At 59.5% G+C, this 14,797-nt stretch overlaps 3 protein-coding genes across 3 annotated transcripts; all 3 read right to left on the bottom strand.

Annotated features, from left to right (window-relative positions):
- Window positions 1-1,995: 1,995 nt before the first annotated feature.
- On the bottom strand, window positions 1,996-2,949 carry LOC122677513 (ubiquitin carboxyl-terminal hydrolase 17-like protein 6; the record flags this gene model as incomplete). The annotated part of the gene is made up of 1 exon (XM_043877630.1): window positions 1,996-2,949. A coding segment is annotated over one exon (954 nt), but the record flags the coding sequence as incomplete, so codon positions are not given.
- Window positions 2,950-6,663: 3,714 nt separating this feature from the next.
- On the bottom strand, window positions 6,664-7,617 carry LOC122677512 (ubiquitin carboxyl-terminal hydrolase 17-like protein 6; the record flags this gene model as incomplete). The annotated part of the gene is made up of 1 exon (XM_043877629.1): window positions 6,664-7,617. A coding segment is annotated over one exon (954 nt), but the record flags the coding sequence as incomplete, so codon positions are not given.
- Window positions 7,618-11,327: 3,710 nt separating this feature from the next.
- Window positions 11,328-12,281, bottom strand: LOC122676682 (ubiquitin carboxyl-terminal hydrolase 17-like protein 6; the record flags this gene model as incomplete). Its single annotated transcript, XM_043876248.1, has 1 exon — window positions 11,328-12,281. A coding segment is annotated over one exon (954 nt), but the record flags the coding sequence as incomplete, so codon positions are not given.
- Window positions 12,282-14,797: the final 2,516 nt, after the last annotated feature.

Genomic DNA, 14,797 nt, shown 5'->3' with positions numbered 1-14,797 from the left:
GTAAGTCCATTTGAGGCGATGGGGCAGAGGAAGATTGGTGGTGATAATGAGGGCGGCCTGTGTGTGGCTCGAATTCCTAGTCCAGGGCACGCTTGTTCGTGTTCTTGGGGGAAGATACTGCTCGTCATTCTTTTTCCTCTCTGCGTGTGGTGGGCACGGTGCTTTGTAGGTAACCATGCGGGGAGAAAAAGCCAGCGGAACATTCTCTGTTCCTTGCCAAGCCGACTAGCGCGGTCAGGAGCCACAGTTGTCCCTCTAGGTCTGAGATGCTAAATCGCTAATTGCAGGTCCACCGTTTGATGGAGGGTTTTGGGTTTGAAGCCGGCAACCAAGAGAAAGAAAGAAAACGCAAGAGGGGATCGATTCGGGTCCTCGAGCGCCCCTCCACCAGGTCGCGGGATGACGAGGCAGGCGGGAAAGCAGCTAGGAAAGGACAGTTTCCCCACCGCCCCAGACCCTTCCGAGGCCGGCCGCGTCTCATCGCATCCAGCGGCGTTTGTCCGTGGCCAAGCTGGACGACACAACGGACTGACACATAGGATGGGCAGAGTCGGATGTCCAGTTGTCTAGCTCTCACGATCTAGGGCAGCCTTGGGTCTTTCCTCAGTGCGGGGAGGACCTTTGCTTTCAGAAAGGAACGGTTGCATGACCCATCTCCACTTAGGCCCCTGTGCCATGCTGGCGGAGAAGTTTCTTTGGGACTCATTGGGTCGCCCTTCTCCCCTTGGCCTTCGTGTTGGTGCCGGTGGTGCTGGTGGTGGTGCTCATGGCACGGTGAATCACTTGTCCCGTTTGGCACTTGGAGCTTCTGCAGCAGACTCCTTGCACCGGGAATGGAGCCCCAGGCAACTCTGCGCACGAGCGTCCCGCCGCTGACGAAGACATCCCTGCGTCATTCCTGCCGGAGGTCCCTTTCCCAGGTAGCACTACGCCTCCCAAGGACATTCCACCCATAGAGCCTGATCGCCCATCTTCTCCCCGGACCCTGCTCGACGTTTGGGGCGTTTTCGAGAGCCTGACCGGCCAGAAGGAAAAATTCACGCACCTGCACCCGCTCCTCCCTGCCCCCTGGAGGGCTCAGGAGATCGTCTCCTTGCTCGGCTGGCTGTGGGCGTACTGGGAGGCGTCTCCCTGCCGCGTCACTCACCAGAGGCCAGCGGTGCGGCCAGAGAATGCAGACGGGGAAAGAAAGGCAAACCCACACCCCAAGTCCCATCCAGAGAGGACTCTCCCAGCCCCGCAGAAGTGCGAGGCCCTCGGACCGTGCTCAGACCCGCTCACGCACCCCATCCTCTCCAGTAACTTCCCAGCAGAGCCAGCCCTCGAGAGCTCGGCCGCTCAGCAAGATCCAGGTGAATACCGTGGCCCCGGGCACACTGCAGGCCCCGCCTTTTTCCAGGAGGCTGCACCAGCCACACCGCCGAGAGGAACTCGCTCCTCGCCGGGAACGCTTGGTTCGTCACACAGGGCGTGCCGCACGCAGAGTGTGCCTGGGCGTCTTCACGCATGTGCCTCAGAGCCTACCTACCGCCACAGCCCCAGAGATGGCCGCGGCTTCTTGTTCTTCCTCTTGGTCGCTCGGGCCCTCCCGCTGGCACAAGGGCCGTTGCCAACGCTCGTGAGGCCCGGGGGCGGGCTGTCCATGCTGGAATGGTCGAGCCGGTCATGCTCCTGTTCAGGCAGCTTGCCGTGTCTCCCTCCTCCGTGGTTGGACTGGTGAATCACGACTGCGCCGGCAGGCAGGGCCGACTGGATCTTCCGGTGGTCGAAGGCCGGCTTCGGCCGCTTGTGCTCTTGGAGGCGTCTCCACTGCTCTAAGCTGATTCCTTCGACCTCTGTGTCCCCCGGGGACACCTGCGACCCAGGAGCTCTGCCGCTGGCGTCTCCCGCAGGCTCCCCGGGGCCGGCGGGGTCAGGCTCCCCGGCGTGTGTGGGGTCAGCCGTGAGGGGGGCCGCGGGCCCTCCCCCAGCACCCCCTTGCCACGCACCCTCCCGGGAGTAGAAGAGCACGTAGGCGCTCTGGCTCAGGGCAGCACTCGCGTCACAGGCGCTCACCTTGGCATCGTCCATCTTATACCACTGGCCGTTGCCCGCTCGCACGTAGGAAAAGTAGTGTCCTCGCTCACAGCTCCACCCGGAGTGCACCAGCACGGCATAGAGCACGTAGGCCAGTGGCCCTGCCTTCCGCTCAGACGTGTAGGGCTGCAGGTCGAGGCACTGGGGATAGCGCACTTCCTGAGCCCTTTTGGCCCCGCTCACCTGTGTCAACCGCTTCAGCACCAGCACCAGGACCTGGGACGTGCTGTGCAAAGTCAACCTCTTGGTGGCAGGCACCTTGCGGAGACAAAGGCCACAGTCATAGGCGTTTTCAGCGTCCAGCTTCTCGGGCTTCACCAGCTCTCTCAGAGCTTGCTCCACACTCTGAGCCGCCGTGATATCCAGGCTGATGTCCAGATAAGGGTCGAACGTGTCCGAGACACCGAGGCAGTGGAGACACTGGATCTGAGACCTCCACGTCCCGCCGAAGATCTGCCGGATGAGGGTGGTGTCCTCGGAGGGATGGCCCGACGGCTGGGATGCACTCAAGCACCCTTGCTGCATGGCATTCAGAGTGAACATCAGAAACTCGTGGGCATCTTCCTGCCGGTGTGTGTGGAAGCCCGCCAGCAGGTCCTTGTGGGGCAGGATCACCTCTCCCGGGTGAAGGAGGGCTCGGGTCACGTGAGCTCGCATGGCACAGAGCGTGCAGGAGGTGCGGGCCGGACAGAGGGTGGCGTGCTGCTGGGACACCATCCAGCTGGCCAGGGGCGGCGTGTGGCTCAGACACTGCAGCGCTGCATTCACGTAGCAGGTGTTCCCCAGATTCTGAAGCCCAGCCCCGACCCCCCACGGCCCCCTCCAACTCAGGGCGACTCGGTGGCCAGGCGCCAGCCCTGCTGACCCAGGAGCCAAGTCACCCCGCTGGGGCCGCCCAACCGCCGGCGACGGCCCCTCAGGGACACAGGGTCCCCGAAGGGCATCCGCACCAGCGGCGCTGGGCCGACAACCTTGCCCTCCGGGGAAGACGTTGAAGGGAGACGGACACGCACCACCCCCGTGCGCCGAAGCAGCCCCCGGGTTTCTGCAATCAAGGCCCACGAGTCTTTGCATCTCCTACCTGCAGCTGCACGACGACGCCTCCTTCCCTCAGACGGTGCTTCTCTGAAAAAGGGCCTGGGCCCCGCCCCCTCGGGCCTTTGATGGCTTTCCCACAGCCCCACCCCCGCACGCACAAGCTCCTCATTGGCTGAGGCGTCCGAGGGCGTGCTCACTCCCACTCCCGACATCCCACCACCGACACTTTTCTCGGGGAATTCCCCATGACGAAGCCCCGCACGCACTTCCGATCTGGCCCTGCACCACAGGGCTCAGGATGCAAATGATTCGGGGGGGGCTTTGGCCTTCCAGACTTGCCTGCTAGAGAGTCACTGCAGGGCTTCCAAGTTCAGCACACACATGCGGGCTGGGGAGGAATTCCGTGGGCTCACCCTTCAGATCCTAACACACTTGTGGAAACATATGTCTGCCCACCTACCCTCTCCCCTTGAGGGGTCTCCCCACCCCAGACCGCTGCCTGAGGACAACCCCTCCCCGGACAACAATAAACCCTTGCCTCAACTTTGCCCTCGACTGAGGTCCACTCCCATTTCGATGCTTTCTCACGAGCCACTCTTCTAGCGTTCATGGTCCTAGCACCAAGAGATGCCGCGAGTGTGGCACATATGCTTTTCTCCCTTTGGGGCCGTTGGTCATGGTCCAAAGTGAGCTCTTTCAGAACGCCATAGGCTCGCTGCAGCTTTGGATTCATTTCTTCAGCCCCCTTGCAATCTTAGTTGTCTTGTTCTTTATTTCTTCTTCTTTTTTTTTTTCTCTGTATTCGTTCATTTTTTAATTTTTTTCTATGTTCTATTCATTTTATTATTTTTTTTGCTTGTTTTTATTCTCTGTTTCTACTTTAATTATACTAGTTGACTTCGAGAGTCATCTTTCCTATGTAGGGGCTCAAAACACACTATAACTTAAGGTATAAACAGACTTCCCTCCTGGAGGAGGATGACTGTGGGTTTCCTTCCTGGTGTGAGACATGCATGTTTGTTTGCTCTCCCGACCTCGACATTATGCTTGCCTTCCAGCACTATGGGCGATCCACAGTGCATGGGTTTCCCATAGCTGATGTGGTGATTCCGTTGATCCTTACTAGGAAAAGACGGTCCTGACCCCGCTTTCTTCCTTAGCCTATTGCACCCCTCCCACCTCCCGCTGCCCCATCCCATCCCAGGACCCTACTGTTTTGTGCTTTATGACGCACTTGCTCACAAACTTGCTGTCCCTTTGCCTCCTTCCTAGGGCACAGAGAAGCCAGATCAGCCAGTATCTGTCTCTCTTTTGCACGGATTTCCCCCAGCATCAGGCGACCTTCCCATTCCCTCTGCCACGCCATTCCAATCACCATTCTTCTCCTTCTTCTCCTGCTTCAACTTCTTCTCCTTCTCCAACTTCTTCACCTCCTTCCCTGTCTCCTTCTCCTTCTCCTTCCCCTTCTCCATCTTCTTCTTCTTCTCCATCTTCTTTCTTCTTCTTCTTCTTCTTCTTCTTCTTCGTCTTCAGAGGGTGTGGATGGGGCAAGCAGTAAGTCCATTTGAGGCGATGGGGCAGAGGAAGATTGGTGGTGATAATGAGGGCGGCCTGTGTGTGGCTCGAATTCCTAGTCCAGGGCACGCTTGTTCGTGTTCTTTGGGGAAGATACTGCTCGTCATTCTTTTTCCTCTCTGCGTGTGGTGGGCACGGTGCTTTGTAGGTAACCATGCGGGGAGAAAAAGCCAGCGGAACATTCTCTGTTCCTTGCCAAGCCGACTAGCGCGGTCAGGAGCCACAGTTGTCCCTCTAGGTCTGAGATGCTAAATCGCTAATTGCAGGTCGACCGTTTGATGGAGGGTTCTGGGTTTGAAGCCGGCAACCAAGAGAAAGAAAGAAACCGCAAGAGGGGATCGATACGGGTCCTCGAGCGCCCCTCCACCAGGTCGCGGGATGACGAGGCAGGCGGGAAAGCAGCTAGGAAAGGACAGTTTCCCCACCGCCCCAGGCCCTTCCGAGGCCGGCCGCGTCTCATCGCATCCAGCGGCGTTTGTCCGTGGCCAAGCTGGACGACACAACGGACTGCCACATAGGATGGGCAGAGTCGGATGTCCAGTTGTCTAGCTCTCACGATCTAGGGCAGCCTTGGGTCTTTCCTCAGTGCGGGGAGGACCTTTGCTTTCAGAAAGGAACGGTTGCATGACCCATCTCCACTTAGGCCCCTGTGCCATGCTGGCGGAGAACTTTCTTTGGGACTCATTGGGTCACCCTTCTCCCCTTGGCCTTCGTGTTGGTGCCGGTGGTGCTGGTGGTGGTGCTCATGGCACGGTGAATCACTTGTCCCGTTTGGCACTTGGAGCTTCTGCAGCAGACTCCTTGCACCGGAAATGGAGCCCCAGGCAACTCTGCGCACGAGAGTCCCGCCGCTGACGAAGACATCCCCGCCTCATTCCTGCCGGAGGTCCCTTTCCCAGGTAGCACTACGCCTCCCAAGGACATTCCACCCATAGAGCGTGGTCGCCCATCTTCTCCCCGGACCCTGCTCGACGTTTGGGGTGTTTTCGAGAGCCTGACCGGCCAGAAGGAGAAATTCACGCACCTGCACCCGCTCCTCCCTGCCCCCTGGAGGGCTCAGGAGATCGTCTCCTTGCTCGGCTGGCTGTGGGCGTACTGAGAGGCGTCTCCCTGCCGCGTCACTCACCAGAGGCCAGCGGTGCGGCCAGAGAATGCAGACGGGAAAAGAAAGGCAAACGCACACCCCAAGTCCCATCCAGAGAGGACTCTCCCAGCCCCGCAGAAGTGCGAGGCCCTCGGACCGTGCTCAGATCCGGTCACGCACCCCATCCTCTCCAGTAACTTCCCAGCAGAGCCAGCCCTCGAGAGCTCGGCCGCTCAGCAAGATCCAGGTGAAGACCGTGGCCCCGGGCACACTGCAGGCCCCGCCTTTTTCCAGGAGGCTGCACCAGCCACACCGCCGAGAGGAACTCGCTCCTCGCCGGGAACGCTTGCTGCGTCACACAGGGCGTGCCGCACGCAGAGTGTGCCTGGGCGTCTTCACGCATGTGCCTCAGAGCCTACCTACCGCCACAGCCCCAGAGATGGCCGCGGCTTCTTGTTCTTCCTCTTGGTCGCTCGGGCCCTCCCGCTGGCACAAGGGCCGTTGCCAAAGCTCGTGAGGCCCGGGGGCGGGCTGTCCATGCTGGAATGGTCGAGCCGGTCATGCTCCTGTTCAGGCAGCTTGCCGTGTCTCCCTCCTCCGTGGTTGGACTGGTGAATCACGACTGCGCCGGCAGGCAGGGCCGACTGGATCTTCCGGTGGTCGAAGGCCGGCTTCGGCCGCTTGTGCTCTTGGAGGCGTCTCCACTGCTCTAAGCTGATTCCTTCGACCTCTGTGTCCCCCGGGGACACCTGCGACCCAGGAGCTCTGCCGCTGGCGTCTCCCGCAGGCTCCCCGGGGCCGGCGGGGTCAGGCTCCCCGGCGTGTGTGGGGTCAGCCGTGAGGGGGGCCGCGGGCCCTCCCCCAGCACCCCCTTGCCACGCACCCTCCCGGGAGTAGAAGAGCACGTAGGCGCTCTGGCTCAGGGCAGCACTCGCGTCACAGGCGCTCACCTTGGCATCGTCCATCTTATACCACTGGCCGTTGCCCGCTCGCACGTAGGAAAAGTAGTGTCCTCGCTCACAGCTCCACCCGGAGTGCACCAGCACGGCATAGAGCACGTAGGCCAGTGGCCCTGCCTTCCGCTCAGACGTGTAGGGCTGCAGGTCGAGGCACTGGGGATAGCGCACTTCCTGAGCCCTTTTGGCCCCGCTCACCTGTGTCAACCGCTTCAGCACCAGCACCAGGACCTGGGACGTGCTGTGCAAAGTCAACCTCTTGGTGGCAGGCACCTTCCGGAGACAAAGGCCACAGTCATAGGCGTTTTCAGCGTCCAGCTTCTCGGGCTTCACCAGCTCTCTCAGAGCTTGCTCCACACTCTGAGCCGCCGTGATATCCAGGCTGATGTCCAGATAAGGGTCGAACGTGTCCGAGACACCGAGGCAGTGGAGACACTGGATCTGAGACCTCCACGTCCCGCCGAAGATCTGCCGGATGAGGGTGGTGTCCTCGGAGGGATGGCCCGACGGCTGGGATGCACTCAAGCACCCTTGCTGCATGGCATTCAGAGTGAACATCAGAAACTCGTGGGCATCTTCCTGCCGGTGTGTGTGGAAGCCCGCCAGCAGGTCCTTGTGGGGCAGGATCACCTCTCCCGGGTGAAGGAGGGCTCGGGTCACGTGAGCTCGCATGGCACAGAGCGTGCAGGAGGTGCGGGCCGGACAGAGGGTGGCGTGCTGCTGGGACACCATCCAGCTGGCCAGGGGCGGCGTGTGGCTCAGACACTGCAGCGCTGCATTCACGTAGCAGGTGTTCCCCAGATTCTGAAGCCCAGCCCCGACCCCCCACGGCCCCCTCCAACTCAGGGCGACTTGGTGGCCAGGCGCCAGCCCTGCTGACCCAGGAGCCAAGTCACCCCGCTGGGGCCGCCCAACCGCCGGCGACGGCCCCTCAGGGACACAGGGTCCCCGAAGGGCATCCGCACCAGCGGCGCTGGGCCGACAACCTTGCCCTCCGGGGAAGACGTTGAAGGGAGACGGACACGCACCACCCCCGTGCGCCGAAGCAGCCCCCGGGTCTCTGCAATCAAGGCCCACGAGTCTTTGCATCTCCTACCTGCAGCTGCACGACGACGCCTCCTTCCCTCAGACGGTGCTTCTCTGAAAAAGGGCCTGGGCCCCGCCCCCTCGGGCCTTTGATGGCTTTCCCACAGCCCCACCCCCGCACGCACAAGCTCCTCATTGGCTGAGGCGTCCGAGGGCGTGCTCACTCCCACTCCCGACATCCCACCACCGACACTTTTCTCGGGGAATTCCCCATGACGAAGCCCCGCACGCACTTCCGATCTGGCCCTGCACCACAGGGCTCAGGATGCAAATGATTCGGGGGGGGCTTTGGCCTTCCAGACTTGCCTGCTAGAGAGTCACTGCAGGGCTTCCAAGTTCAGCACACACATGCGGGCTGGGGAGGAATTCCGTGGGCTCACCCTTCAGATCCTAACACACTTGTGGAAACATATGTCTGCCCACCTACCCTCTCCCCTTGAGGGGTCTCCCCAGCCCAGACCCCTGCCTGAGGACAACCCCTCCCCGGACAACAATAAACCCTTGCCTCAACTTTGCCCTCGACTGAGGTCCACTCCCATTTCGATGCTTTCTCACGAGCCACTCTTCTAGCGTTCATGGTCCTAGCACCAAGAGATGCCGCGAGTGTGGCACATATGCTTTTCTCCCTTTGGGGCCGTTGGTCATGGTCCAAAGTGAGCTCTTTCAGAACGCCATAGGCTCGCTGCAGCTTTGGATTCCTTTCTTCAGCCCCCTTGCAATCTTAGTTGTCTTGTTCTTTATTTCTTCTTCTTTTTTTTTTCTGTGTATTCGTTCATTTTTTAATTTTTTTCTATGTTCTATTCATTTTATTATTTTTTTTGCTTGTTTTTATTCTCTGTTTCTACTTTAATTATACTAGTTGACTTCGAGAGTCATCTTTCCTATGTAGGGGCTCAAAACACACTATAACTTAAGGTATAAACAGACTTCCCTCCTGGAGGAGGATGACTGTGGGTTTCCTTCCTGGTGTGAGACATGCATGTTTGTTTGCTCTCCCGACCTCGACATTATGCTTGCCTTCCAGCACTACGGGCGATCCACAGTGCATGGGTTTCCCATAGCTGATGTGGTGATTCCGTTGATCCTTACTAGGAAAAGACGGTCCTGACCCCGCTTTCTTCCTTAGCCTATTGCACCCCTCCCACCTCCCGCTGCCCCATCCCATCCCAGGACCCTACTGTTTTGTGCTTTATGACGCACTTGCTCACAAACTTGCTGTCCCTTTGCCTCCTTCCTAGGGCACAGAGAAGCCAGATCAGCCAGTATCTGTCTCTCTTTTGCACGGATTTCCCCCAGCATCAGGCGACCTTCCCATTCCCTCTGCCACGCCATTCCAATCACCATTCTTCTCCTTCTTCTCCTGCTTCAACTTCTTCTCCTTCTCCAACTTCTTCACCTCCTTCCCTGTCTCCTTCTCCTTCTCCTTCCCCTTCTCCATCTTCTTCTTCTTCTCCATCTTCTTTCTTCTTCTTCTTCTTCTTCTTCTTCGTCTTCAGAGGGTGTGGATGGGGCAAGCAGTAAGTCCATTTGAGGCGATGGGGCAGAGGAAGATTGGTGGTGATAATGAGGGCGGCCTGTGTGTGGCTCGAATTCCTAGTCCAGGGCACGCTTGTTCGTGTTCTTTGGGGAAGATACTGCTCGTCATTCTTTTTCCTCTCTGCGTGTGGTCTGCACGGTGCTTTGTAGGTAACCATGCGGGGAGAAAAAGCCAGCGGAACATTCTCTGTTCCTTGCCAAGCCGACTAGCACGGTCAGGAGCCACAGTTGTCCCTCTAGGTCTGAGATGCTAAATCGCTAATTGCAGGTCCACCGTTTGATGGAGGGTTCTGGGTTTGAAGCCGGCAACCAAGAGAAAGAAAGAAACCGCAAGAGGGGATCGATACGGGTCCTCGAGCGCCCCTCCACCAGGTCGCGGGATGACGAGGCAGGCGGGAAAGCAGCTAGGAAAGGACAGTTTCCCCACCGCCCCAGGCCCTTCCGAGGCCGGCCGCGTCTCATCGCATCCAGCGGCGTTTGTCCGTGGCCAAGCTGGACGACACAACGGACTGCCACATAGGATGGGCAGAGTCGGATGTCCAGTTGTCTAGCTCTCACGATCTAGGGCAGCCTTGGGTCTTTCCTCAGTGCGGGGAGGACCTTTGCTTTCAGAAAGGAACGGTTGCATGACCCATCTCCACTTAGGCCCCTGTGCCATGCTGGCGGAGAACTTTCTTTGGGACTCATTGGGTCGCCCTTCTCCCCTTGGCCTTCGTGTTGGTGCCGGTGGTGCTGGTGGTGGTGCTCATGGCACGGTGAATCACTTGTCCCGTTTGGCACTTGGAGCTTCTGCAGCAGACTCCTTGCACCGGAAATGGAGCCCCAGGCAACTCTGCGCACGAGCGTCCCGCCGCTGACGAAGACATCCCCGCCTCATTCCTGCCGGAGGTCCCTTTCCCAGGTAGCACTACGCCTCCCAAGGACATTCCACCCATAGAGCGTGGTCGCCCATCTTCTCCCCGGACCCTGCTCGACGTTTGGGGTGTTTTCGAGAGCCTGACCGGCCAGAAGGAGAAATTCACGCACCTGCACCCGCTCCTCCCTGCCCCCTGGAGGGCTCAGGAGATCGTCTCCTTGCTCGGCTGGCTGTGGGCGTACTGAGAGGCGTCTCCCTGCCGCGTCACTCACCAGAGGCCAGCGGTGCGGCCAGAGAATGCAGACGGGAAAAGAAAGGCAAACGCACACCCCAAGTCCCATCCAGAGAGGACTCTCCCAGGCCCGCAGAAGTGCGAGGCCCTCGGACCGTGCTCAGATCCGGTCACGCACCCCATCCTCTCCAGTAACTTCCCAGCAGAGCCAGCCCTCGAGAGCTCGGCCGCTCAGCAAGATCCAGGTGAAGACCGTGGCCCCGGGCACACTGCAGGCCCCGCCTTTTTCCAGGAGGCTGCACCAGCCACACCGCCGAGAGGAACTCGCTCCTCGCCGGGAACGCTTGCTGCGTCACACAGGGCGTGCCGCACGCAGAGTGTGCCTGGGCTTCTGCAGGCATGTGCCTCAGAGCCTACCTACCGCCACAGCCCCAGAGATGGCCGCGGCTTCTTGTTCTTCCTCTTGGTCGCTCGGGCCCTCCCGCTGGCACAAGGGCCGTTGCCAACGCTCGTCGGGCCCGGAGGCGGGCTGTCCGTGCTGAGCCGGTCGAGCCGGTCGTGCTCCTGTTCAGGCAGCTTGCTGTGTCTCCCTCCTCCGTGGTTGGACTGGTGAATCACGACTGCGCCGGCAGGCAGGGCCGACTGGATCTTCCGGAGGTCGAAGGCCGGCTTCGGCCGCTTGTGCTCTTGGAGGCGTCTCCACTGCTCTAAGCTGATTCCTTCGACCTCTGTGTCCCCCGGGGACACCTGCGACCCAGGAGCTCTGCCGCTGGCGTCTCCCGCAGGCTCCCCGGGGCCGGCGGGGTCAGGCTCCCCGGCGTGTGTGGGGTCAGCCGTGAGGGGGGCCGCGGGCCCTCCCCCAGCACCCCCTTGCCACGCACCCTCCCGGGAGTAGAAGAGCACGTAGGCGCTCTGGCTCAGGGCAGCACTCGCGTCACAGGCGCTCACCTTGGCATCGTCCATCTTATACCACTGGCCGTTGCCCGCTCGCACGTAGGAAAAGTAGTGTCCTCGCTCACAGCTCCACCCGGAGTGCACCAGCACGGCATAGAGCACGTAGGCCAGTGGCCCTGCCTTCCGCTCAGACGTGTAGGGCTGCAGGTCGAGGCACTGGGGATAGCGCACTTCCTGAGCCCTTTTGGCCCCGCTCACCTGTGTCAACCGCTTCAGCACCAGCACCAGGACCTGGGACGTGCTGTGCAAAGTCAACCTCTTGGTGGCAGGCACCTTCCGGAAACAAAGGCCACAGTCATAGGCGTTTTCAGCGTCCAGCTTCTCGGGCTTCACCAGCTCTCTCAGAGCTTGCTCCACACTCTGAGCCTCCGTGATATCCAGGCTGATGTCCAGATAAGGGTCGAACGTGTCCGAGACACCGAGGCAGTGGAGACACTGGATCTGAGACCTCCACGTCCCGCCGAAGATCTGCCGGATGAGGGTGGTGTCCTCGGAGGGATGGCCCGACGGCTGGGATGCACTCAAGCACCCTTGCTGCATGGCATTCAGAGTGAACATCAGAAACTCGTGGGCATCTTCCTGCCGGTGTGTGTGGAAGCCCGCCCGCAGGTCCTTGTGGGGCAGGATCACCTCTCCCGGGTGAAGGAGGGCTCGGGTCACGTGAGCTCGCATGGCACAGAGCGTGCAGGAGGTGCGGGCCGGACAGAGGGTGGCGTGCTGCTGGGACACCATCCAGCTGGCCAGGGGCGGCGTGTGGCTCAGACACTGCAGCGCTGCATTCACGTAGCAGGTGTTCCCCAGATTCTGAAGCCCAGCCCCGACCCCCCACGGCCCCCTCCAACTCAGGGCGACTTGGTGGCCAGGCGCCAGCCCTGCTGACCCAGGAGCCAAGTCACCCCGCTGGGGCCGCCCAACCGCCGGCGACGGCCCCTCAGGGACACAGGGTCCCCGAAGGGCATCCGCACCAGCGGCGCTGGGCCGACAACCTTGCCCTCCGGGGAAGACGTTGAAGGGAGACGGACACGCACCACCCCCGTGCGCCGAAGCAGCCCCCGGGTCTCTGCAATCAAGGCCCACGAGTCTTTGCATCTCCTACCTGCAGCTGCACGACGACGCCTCCTTCCCTCAGACGGTGCTTCTCTGAAAAAGGGCCTGGGCCCCGCCCCCTCGGGCCTTTGATGGCTTTCCCACAGCCCCACCCCCGCACGCACAAGCTCCTCATTGGCTGAGGCGTCCGAGGGCGTGCTCACTCCCACTCCCGACATCCCACCACCGACACTTTTCTCGGGGAATTCCCCATGACGAAGCCCCGCACGCACTTCCGATCTGGCCCTGCACCACAGGGCTCAGGATGCAAATGATTCGGGGGGGGGCTTTGGCCTTCCAGACTTGCCTGCTAGAGAGTCACTGCAGGGCTTCCAAGTTCAGCACACACATGCGGGCTGGGGAGGAATTCCGTGGGCTCACCCTTCAGATCCTAACACACTTGTGGAAACATATGTCTGCCCACCTACCCTCTCCCCTTGAGGGGTCTCCCCAGCCCAGACCCCTGCCTGAGGACAACCCCTCCCCGGACAACAATAAACCCTTGCCTCAACTTTGCCCTCGACTGAGGTCCACTCCCATTTCGATGCTTTCTCACGAGCCACTCTTCTAGCGTTCAGGGTCCTAGCACCAAGAGATGCCGCGAGTGTGGCACATATGCTTTTCTCCCTTTGGGGCTGTTGGTCATGGTCCAAAGTGAGCTCTTTCAGAACGCCATAGGCTCGCTGCAGCTTTGGATTCATTTCTTCAGCCCCTTTGCAATCTTAGTTGTCTTGTTCTTTATTTCTTCTTCTTTTTTTTTTTTCTGTGTATTCGTTCATTTTTTAATTTTTTTCTATGTTCTATTCATTTTATTATTTTTTTTTGCTTGTTTTTATTCTCTGTTTCTACTTTAATTATACTAGTTGACTTCGAGAGTCATCTTTCCTATGTAGGGGCTCAAAACGCACTATAACTTAAGGTATAAACAGACTTCCCTCCTGGAGGAGGATGACTGTGGGTTTCCTTCTTGGTGTGAGACATGTATGTTTGTTTGCTCTCCCGACCTCGACATTATGCTTGCCTTCCAGCACTATGGGCGATCCACAGTGCATGGGTTTCCCATAGCTGATGTGGTGATTCCATTGATCCTTACTAGGAAAAGACGGTCCTGACCCCGCTTTCTTCCTTAGCCTATTGCACCCCTCCCACCTCCCGCTGCCCCATCCCATCCCAGGACCCTACTGCTTTGTGCTTTATGACGCACTTGCTCACAAACTTGCTGTCCCTTTGCCTCCTTCCTAGGGCACAGAGAAGCCAGATCAGCCAGTATCTGTCTCTCTTTTGCACGGATTTCCCCCAGCATCAGGCGACCTTCCCATTCCCTCTGCCACGCCATTCCAATCACCATTCTTCTCCTTCTTCTCCTGCTTCAACTTCTTCTCCTTCTCCAACTTCTTCACCTCCTTCCCTGTCTCCTTCTCCTTCTCCTTCCCCTTCTCCATCTTCTTCTTCTTCTCCATCTTCTTTCTTCTTCTTCTTCTTCTTCTTCGTCTTCAGAGGGTGTGGATGGGGCAAGCAGTAAGTCCATTTGAGGCGATGGGGCAGAGGAAGATTGGTGGTGATAATGAGGGCGGCCTGTGTGTGGCTCGAATTCCTAGTCCAGGGCACGCTTGTTCGTGTTCTTGGGGGAAGATACTGCTCGTCATTCTTTTTCCTCTCTGCGTGTGGTGGGCACGGTGCTTTGTAGGTAACCGTGCGGGGAGAAAAAGCCAGCGGAACATTCTCTGTTCCTTGCCAAGCCGACTAGCGCGGTCAGGAGCCACAGTTGTCCCTCTAGGTCTGAGATGCTAAATCGCTAATTGCAGGTCCACCGTTTGATGGAGGGTTTTGGGTTTGAAGCCGGCAACCAAGAGAAAGAAAGAAACCGCAAGAGGGGATCGATACGGGTCCTCGAGCGCCCCTCCACCAGGTCGCGGGATGACGAGGCAGGCGGGAAAGCAGCTAGGAAAGGACAGTTTCCCCACCGCCCCAGACCCTTCCGAGGCCGGCCGCGTCTCATCGCATCCAGCGGCGTTTGTCTGTGGCCAAGCTGGACGACACAACGGACTGACACATAGGATGGGCAGAGTCGGATGTCCAGTTGTCTAGCTCTCACGATCTAGGGCAGCCTTGGGTCTTTCCTCAGTGCGGGGAGGACCTTTGCTTTCAGAAAGGAACGGTTGCATGACCCATCTCCACTTAGGCCCCTGTGCCATGCTGGCGGAGAACTTTCTTTGCGACTCATTGGGTCGCCCTTCTCCCCTTGGCCTTCGTGTTGGTGCCGGTGGTGCTGGTGGTGGTGCTCATGGCACGGTGAATCACTTGTCCCGTTTGGCACT

The sequence above is a fragment of the Cervus elaphus genome, chromosome 20, assembly GCF_910594005.1.
Source record: "Cervus elaphus chromosome 20, mCerEla1.1, whole genome shotgun sequence".
Taxonomy (NCBI): domain Eukaryota; kingdom Metazoa; phylum Chordata; class Mammalia; order Artiodactyla; family Cervidae; genus Cervus; species Cervus elaphus.
Note: the sequence above shows the minus strand (reverse complement) of the source record. Positions and strands in the feature narration are given on the sequence as shown.